The sequence below is a fragment of the Glycine soja genome, chromosome 7 (genome assembly GCF_004193775.1).
Source record: "Glycine soja cultivar W05 chromosome 7, ASM419377v2, whole genome shotgun sequence".
Classification (NCBI taxonomy): Eukaryota; Viridiplantae; Streptophyta; class Magnoliopsida; order Fabales; family Fabaceae; genus Glycine; species Glycine soja.
The window spans coordinates 30,128,648-30,138,063 of NC_041008.1; the positions used below are offsets into that span (position 1 = coordinate 30,128,648).

At 37.5% G+C, this 9,416-nt stretch overlaps 1 protein-coding gene across 1 annotated transcript; it reads right to left on the bottom strand.

Annotated features, from left to right (window-relative positions):
- Positions 1-78: 78 nt before the first annotated feature.
- Positions 79-2,528, bottom strand: LOC114419267. The gene has a single exon (XM_028384906.1). It carries the CDS (start codon positions 2,433-2,435, stop codon positions 321-323), a length of 2,115 nt encoding a protein of 704 aa, XP_028240707.1. The 5' UTR covers positions 2,436-2,528; the 3' UTR covers positions 79-320.
- Between the last annotated feature and the right edge of the window lie 6,888 nt (positions 2,529-9,416).

Genomic DNA, 9,416 nt, shown 5'->3' on the forward strand with positions numbered 1-9,416 from the left:
GACATTACAGATATCTACGTGTCCGTGTCGTGTCCGGTGTCCATGTCGGTGCTTCATATTATATGATAACGAAAGAACTCAAGAGAAGCCAAAATTTACTAACTTCTCAATCATTACAAGAGCGCTACTCCTAATAATTGTATCCCTGATTTAGTAAAATTTAATATGACAATCAAATGGCACTACAGGCTTATAATACTAGTAAACGCTTTCTCAGTTTGGAAAGCCAGAAATTAGCAAAAGAAACCCAAATTTATTTTGCCATGGCCACACGTTACATTACAAGTAATTTACATACCAGTGGAACACTGGTGATGAATTCAAATATCACACGTGATCCAAAGTGGTTCTTGAAACTCACCCTTCAACTTATCCCAATCCTGACCTCCTTCGCCATCATCTTCTCTAGGAGCACACAGCGCCAAATCCCCATGGTGCCACGTGGGCGTCCCATTCTCATACGCATTACACGTCAGCCTCCTCAACCCACTCCCATCCAACCTCACCACATACAAATCCCCATACGGCTGAAACTGGTTCGGCAGCCCCACCGGCTCCGCACTCACGCCACCCAAGTTCGCCGTGAACAGCAACCACTCTCCGTCGCGGCTGAAGCACACGTGGTTCAACCTCTCTTTCATTCCTTCGACCCCCTTTGCCACCTCAACCCTCCTCAACCCACTCCCATTTGGCCCCACCAAATATATCCCAAACACCTCACTATTCTTAGGGTCATGCCTGTTCGATGAAAACGCTATCAAATCCCCTTTCGGCGACCAACACGGCATCGTATCGATCCACTCCCCCTCCGTCAACCTCCTTATCCCGCCGTCAAACTCCCCTTTAACAGCGTCAACTATGTACAAGTTCTTGTATCCTTCCCTTCCAGACCGAAACACAATGCTCTTCCCGTCAGGGGAGCATGACGGAAAAGCATTGTTCCCTGTGTCTTCTCTCGTGAGAATCGTTAACTTAAACGGAACCTCTTCACGGTCGTTAGTTAAATGAACCGGGTCGAACTCGATGCGCGCGATTTGAACCGTTTTATAAACCGACTCGAAGATTGGACCGACGGAGGTGTATATCACGTTCTTCTCCGTTGGGCTCCACGCGTTGTGGAAGCACGTTCGTCCTTTGAGCAACGTCCAGCGTTTGGAACCGTTCGATTTAACGATTTTAACGCCGCCGTTAACGTTGCCGTCTAAGCCGTGGTTGAAAGCGATGAAATCGCCGTCGGGGGAGAAGGTGGGAAACGAACCGTTGAGTCTGAGTAACTGTAGGTCGCGAACCGGAGAGAGGACTTTGTCGAGGTGCGGGTATATTGGCTCGCCCTGAATCGACTCGCCTCGGAATCGGTGGTACCCGAGGTGGCGAGAGTCCAACGAGACGAACGGGTTGTAATGGTTAAAGTTAGGGTTTATGTCTTCGGTGATTCGTTGGAACGTTTGCGATTCGAGATCGAAGATTTCGACGTGCCTTAAATTGCTTTCTCTCCGGCGAGTTGCGACCGCGACGCGCTTTCCGTCGTGGAAAGCTGCCGGAGTGAAACAGTGCAACCCCGGCGGCGTGACGCGAATCGGCGAGTTTCGAGATTCTGAAAGTTCGGAATCGGTTAAATCGACGCGGAAGATGCTCCACCATCCATCTTCGGCGATTCGGTGGAAGAAAATGGTTGAATCTTGGGACCACGATGGCCAGCCACCGCGCTCGCTCACCGTGACTCGGTTTTTTGGATCGGACTCGGGGAAAACGACGATCTCCGTTTGGAGTTCGCGGAAATCGTTGGTTTGCCAGCGGCGAGAGCGGTAAGAAGCGACGCCGAGGAATTTCCCGGTGAGGGAGACGGCGGGGCTGTAGTCCACCTCGCCGCGCGGGGTGAGTCTCTTGACGGTGGCGGTGGAGTCATCTATGGCGGTGGAGTAAACGGCGCTCCAGCTAGTGAAAACGGCGTCGTTTTCTTCGTGCGTGGAAACGAAGTAGAGCTTTCCGTTTTTAACGATTGGGCGATCGTGGAAGAGAGCGTTGGGCAGAAAGGGTAAAGGCTGGGGTTTAGTGTCGGGTTTTGTAATGTAGAAGCGGGGCGACCCGGTTCTTTCGGATACGAAGACGACGTCGTTTTGGGGGTTAATGAATTGTGCGTTGAAGTTAATCGAGACACCGTCGGTGAGGCGGTGGTCTGCGGTGGCGTGGGGCGGAGGCTGTTGGTGATTGAGGTCGACAGAGAAAACGTCGAAACCGTATTGGACTCTTCCGACGGTGTTGAATACGATGGTTCCCGCTGGCGGCAACATTGTTGTTGAGTGAGAGTAATGCTGTGTGATAGTGTAAGTGTGACTGTTTACTGAAGTGGATGAGATTTGGAGTAGATTCGGTGGGGGTTTAATAAGTGTTGCTCTTACTCTTTTGCGTGTGGCATGACGTAGAATTGTCAACATTTTCTTCCTTTTCAATATATTCTTGGAGGTCACGAATCTCAGAAGGCGTCTTTGATTTGAACTTACTTTGTTGACGATGCTATGGATAAAGCTGGGTGGGTCTTCATCTTATTCTTATCTTAACGCGAATTATGACATACTATCTTAATGTTAGAGTTTTTTTTAAGAGATGATTAATGTGCTGACAAATTCATCATTTTTATTTTTGTTGATTTTTTTTGTCTTTTAATGTATAAATATATAAAACTTGAATTTCATTTAAGAAATTTAATGTGAAAAGAAGAAAAATTGAGGAATAAAAGTTAATAAATATGAGAAATAATGCCATAAGAAATGAATATATATATATATAAGATGGGATGGAAATTATTTGAAATTGAAGTTAGATGATGATAATAATTTATATATTTTTCTTACCAGTTGCTTGTAAAATTATAAAATATATAATATTCTTTATCATTTTATAGAAATAATTCAGTGAATGAAATCATATAATAATAATAATAACAAATTTTGAAAAACATATACTATTCATACAATAACTATTTATTATTATATTTAAAAATATATAATTAAAATATGTTAGTTGAGGTATTTTTATTTTTCTGATGATTTTATTTTTGAAAAATTATAATATACGTTGATAAAGAAAATATTTTATCTATTTCATTTTAAAAAATAAAATAGTTTTACCCTTTTTTTAAACATCCGTAAACGTGATTGGGGATGAATAAAAGCATCGTTGAATTCATGCCATCATTCCCACGTGGTCCTTATGAATGGCCAATCATTTGGGATGGGCATTGGATAATAATCAGTATGCTTTTATCTATTTATTTATTTGTTTTACGAAGAAGGAAAATAAACAAGAAAAAGAGAGAGAGAGAGAGAAAAAAAAAAGCATAGTGGCGGATGGGAGTCCGTACGTATGCTTTTAATTATTTTTTTGTAGCGAGTATGCTTTTTGATTAATCATAAATTATTAGACAAATTAAATAAACTAAAACTAAAGATATTATTTAATGGAAAAGCATATTATATATGACTAAAAATATAAATTATTTATTATTTATACAATGTATGCTAGCTAGGCGTAATTAAATTAACATTCAATTCAGGCATTATCCTAATTAAATCACTTTAAAATATATTTGTAGTAACTTTTGAAGAAGAAACTGGAGAAAAAATGGCAATCAACAGGCATTATCAAACTATCGAGTTATGACTTAAGCTTTTACCTAAAAAAATATTTATAAATCTATTTAGTACATGTCTAAATATGTTAATTAGAACTGAATCTAACAAAAATGAATATTCTCAATTCTATTTAAATCTTTGTTGGAAGAAAGGCGTCTATTATAGCATTGGACTACTATTTCGAATAAAATTGCTTCTTGTAGAAGATATTAGCTGAAAATTTTATACAATCCTAATAAGAGATTAGAAAATTAATATACGTCGATATCCCATGAGATAAGAGATTAGATGTTGGTAAAGATAAGTTACAAGCAGAAATAATTTAGTTGGATGTAAGGTCAATTTTGGAGGAAAAAAATATTTTTCAATGGCATAAAAAATATTGAATCCTCTTTTTATATAATAAAAATTATTTATTTGATTTTAATAGTTATAAATTTAACTTTTTAGTCCTTACATTTAAAAACAATTTATTTTACTTTTTGTACAAACATTTTGGGATTTCTTTTGATCTCATGGCTACAAAATTTTAAATTTTATTCCCTATCATTTTGTAACAGAAGGAACCAAAAGAGATACAATAATACTTGTAAAAGATTATGCACAAAGTAATTGTAGAAGTTTTCGTTTCTTCTAAATTTAAATTTAAATTTATGTATAAGCTAATTTTAACCGGTGAATAAATTTATTTATTTATTCTTCTTATTTTGTTTTTCTATAAGTTTTTATAGAAAAGATTATCTAAATAGGTTTAGAGCGGATTTCTTATAGATGCTTATGTAAAAGAATTATTACCAATAATATAAGTTAATTTCTTTTATAATGATGTAATATATTTGATACACATATATCACGGATAAATAACTAAATGTGTAAGTTTGTTTATTAAGTGGAAGGATGTGGTTGTGGAAGTTTGGGTGTTAAATGAAACGAAACTGTTTTTTTTTTTTCTTTTTCTTTTTCTTTGGAATATGTTTCGGATGAAAATGAGTTTTGAGAGGGAGGTTCCATCTTACTGAGAGTGAGAAGTGTTGGTCTTGACAATGTGAAATAGAGGGATTCAGCTATAGGCTTATCCAGGGATGGATCCATGATTTAACCTAGGGAGACCAAAAAGTCAAATGTTAAATAAATAATAAATAAAATAAGTTATACCTTTTATCTAAGTAATGCATGATATTATTTTATATCATAAAATTCATCAATGATATAATTTATATTAATTTTTTCAGCAATTTTCTCTCAATATAGATAATCAAACAATCAGCTAGAAATTCATCCTCCATCTTGTTTGAGTCTATTTTCCATAATCTTCATAGCAAAAAATGAGTTCTCAGATCAAATGTTTTCTTGTTTTCATCAATCCTTGATATAACTCAAAAATTATTGATAGATTTCTCAATACAAAATGAAAAGGAACATCAAGTTCATAATGTTGAGCTTGTATCCTAAGATGCAACTTCTCTTGTTCAGTAAAATCATCAGGATAAAATTGTGTTGCCAAATCACAAAGTTTCTCCACATCGAGTGATTTGTAAAGATCATTAGGATCTAAAGTTGAACTCAAAGTAAGCAATTCCACCATATTGTCACAAAATCTATTATTAAGTTCATGTAACTGGGTGTTAAGGATAGCAATGAACAAATTTATATGATAATAATGTTCAACTGTAATATGACCAACCACTACTAAAAATAAGCTTTTTTACGACACACATTCGAGGTCGATCGTAACAAACCCGTCGTAGTAGGGTGACCGGTGGCATTTTCGTAAATATATTACATTTTTACGGGCCATGTGCACGACGCGTGACGTCTACAACGACGTTGATTGCTAACATCGTCTTAGTAGGTTACGGAGGAGCTTATCTAAGATGGTGTATTTGTAAACACCGTCGTTAACATTGAGCTTCGTATATCTCCCTTTTTTGCGCGCTAATTGAACACGCGTACCTCCCTCCAAATAACTTTGTCTCAAACTTGTGCTCTCAGCCGCCGTTGAGTGTTGGCCTAAATCTCCCTTGCACCACCGTGACAGCCTCCGCAGAAGGAAGCGTACATTGTCGCACCTCCGTCACCTCTGTGTCGCGTGTTGTTCGAACCACCGCAAGCTTGTCGATGTTTTTGTTTTCTTCTATGGTGTTGAAGAAGTTAGTATTAAGGGTTTACTTAAGTTGGAATGTTATAATTTTTTGTGGGATTGTTGAGTTGCCCTCACAAAAGTCATGTTTGAATGTATGTGTATAGTATTTGAAGAAAAATAATTTTTTGTGCTTGTACATTTTTGCCGAACTTCGTATGAGCATGAAAGTGTACCAGCTCCGTATCCTCCTAAATAATTCATGAACAAACATATGCCATGTGCATGATAAATGTCGGGCTCGTAATTTATGTACTGCAACCCAAAATGACTACGCCTGGTGCTGGTGTTCCGCACTTGAATAGCTTCAATTGGAGTGCAACCCTAAGAGTTGTGCTCACAACTTGGTGGACTTGTTTGTATTTTGCTCAATTTATATGAGTATGCTCACAACCCTAAGATACATACTTTTGAATCTTTAAATCCTTGGTTGGATACACTTTGCTTACAAAAGTTGGAAAGATGAAAGGTACTAATCTGCATCCTAGAGCTGAAATAAATAGCAAATAAAACATCCAGCCTTCGAGTCTAGATTTGTCAGCGAGGTGCTCCTGACAAATAGGGCTACCTCTAAATAGTAAGTAGTAACCTTTCAATAGCAGCTTATTTTCCTAACATTCTGCTCCATTGGCCTCCACCAGGAACAATATATAGGTGCAGTAGTTTTATGGGTAAGTAGACATTTTACAACTATGGTTCGAAGATGGTGACAGTGATGTAACTAGGAACACTTGATTGCTATCACAAAATCAGTGACCTCAACCAAAAAAAAAACAGCTTGCTCCATACAAGTTAAAGTTCCCACCAGGAAGCTTAGTCAGACTAAGGTCAGCTATTCTAAAAATTTATAGGAAAGATTACTTCAACCCCATAACTTTCGAGGTGCAGCACTCCACATAATTTAGCAACTATCAACTTACTATACCAACTAACCACATTAATTCTATATGATGGAATTATAATCCTTTCAATTTTTAAGCATAGAAAAGTATATCATTTATATTTGTTACAAAATTTTGTTTGGTTGTAGGTAGTAGGTTGAGGCAAAAAGTTACAAAGAAAATTCTTGTTTCACAAGCGTTGGAGTTGACTTTGTTGTCTTTGGTTTGCCACTGTTCTGATCCCAGTCATACGTGTTCTTATTGATCATATTTGTCTGGTATGTATTTGTTTGACTCCCACCAATGATAATTACATGCTTATTTATATATGAATTTTTTGTTATATAAGTAATTATGTGCATTGTGAGTGAACCTTAGTTTCTCGTTTGAGATTCTATACAATGATTAATACGAATAGTTTGCATTAATCGTTGTATGGAATCTGGAATTGTCCGTTTGGACAGTTTGAGAAGACTCATTTTTTTAGTAGATTAATATGTATATGTTAATTGTCTTTTCTTAAATTTGTTAAAATTTCGGTATACTTCATTTCACTTTGTTCTCCGAGTGCATAGTTGAATGTGGTGGATGAAGTCATGCCACCGCTTTCATCTCGTGTACTTGGAGACATAGGTGAAATGCTGCTGAAATTTCAACAAATTTAGAAAAGACAATTAACATGTACTATTCAGTCTAGTATAAAAAAAAGTCTTCTTGAATGGGATAGGGCCACACCTTTAATGAAAAAAGTGAGGTTTACATCCATGTTACATAACTTGATAAAGTACTAGTATTACAGCAAAGGGAAATCATGGATCGAAGTTGGATGCAAGCATCACACATCAGTGACGAGTATGAGAATGGAGTTGAAAAATTCCTCCAATTTACTAAACTCAATGTACCATCTTTGCGGGGTAAATATTTTTGTCCTTGTGTGAAATGTGTGAATGGGAGACACCAGTCAATAAGTGAGATAAGATCACATCTTATATGTCACGGGATCATTCCAAGTTGCACTAAATGGATATGGCATGGGGAATTGCCAGACAAGCCATCAGTCTCTCACACTAAGTCAATGGACGTAGACATGGGATACCGTATAGAAGAAATGATTCGCGATCTGGGGCAAGACGGATTTCAACAGGCACATGCCCCTTTGTATGACAAAATAGAAAATGATTCGAAGATGCCTTTGTATCCTGGGTGCACAGGTTTCACAAGGTTGTCAGCCGTATTAGCTTTGGTGAACTTGAAGGCACGATTTGGGTGGAGTGACAAAAGCTTCACTGAATTACTTGTTCTATTGAAAAAACTGCTTCCTGAAGATAACACGTTGCCAAAGACTCAATATGAGGCGAATAAGATTTTATGTCCAGTGGGAATGGAGTACCAGAAAATCCATGCATGTCCAAATGATTGCATTTTGTATAGAAATGAGTTTGCTGAAATACACAATTGTCCTACATGTGGTGTATCATGCTACAAGGCCAACAATGATGAATTCAGTCATGATGCAACTGCAAACAACAGTTGGCCAACAAAGGTCTATTGGTATCTTCCAATAATACCAAGGTTTAAGTGATTGTTTACTAATGGACATGATGCAAAACACTTGACGTGGCATGCAGATGGTAGAAAAACTGATGGATTGCTCCGACATCCGACTAATAGTCCCCAATGGAAAGAATTTGATCGTTTGTATTCTGATTTTGGGAATGAGCCACGAAATCTAAGGCTTGCTCTTGCTTCGGATGGGGTGAATCCATTTGGTAATTTAAGCACCAATCACAATTCATGCCCTATTTTGCTGATGATTTACAACCTCCCTCCTTGGTTGTGCATGAAGTGAAAATACATAATGTTTTGCATGATGATATCGGGTCCAAGACAGCCAGGGAATGATATTGACGTCTATCTGGCTCCGTTGATCGAAGAGTTGACAAAATTATGGGAAGACGGGGTTGATGTCTGGGATGGTAATCTGCAACAGACATTTAGGTTGTGTGCAATGATTTTCTGTACCATAAATGACTATCCAGCATATGGAAATTTAAGTGGTTATAGTGTGAAAGGCCATCACACATGTCCTATATGTGAGAAAAATACTAGCTTCTTACAACTAAAACTTGGAAAGAAGACAGTATACACAAGGCATCGAAGATTTTTGAAACAGTATCATCCATATTGACGATTGAAGAAAGCTTTTAATGGATCTCAAGAATATGAAAGTGTGCCGAAATCGTTAGATGGCAAAGAAGTTTATGATTGCGTGAAGGACATCATAACTATCTTTGGAAAGACACAAAAGAAATCTGCAACTGAGATAAACATATGGAATTAAAGTTCCATATTCTTTGATCTTCCATACTGGTCTGATCTTCATGTTAGACATTGTATAGACGTCATGCACGTGGAGAAAAATGTTTGTGATAGTTTAATTTGCACCCTTCTTAACATTAAAGGAAAAACAAAGGATGGTTTGAAGTCTCATCAGGACTTGGTTGAAATGGGTATACGAGAGCAGTTGCATCCAATCTCACAAGGTTCGCGAACGTATCTACCCCCAGCATGTCACACAATGTCAACAAACAAGAAGATGAGTTTTTGTCATTGGTTGCGTATGCTCAAAGTTCCACAAGGATACTCTTCAAATATCAAGAGCCTTGTGTCCGTGAAGGATTTGAAATTGGTTGGCTTGAAATCTCATGATTGTCATGTACTAATGCAACAACTATTACCTGTAGCGATTTGGGGAATCTTGCC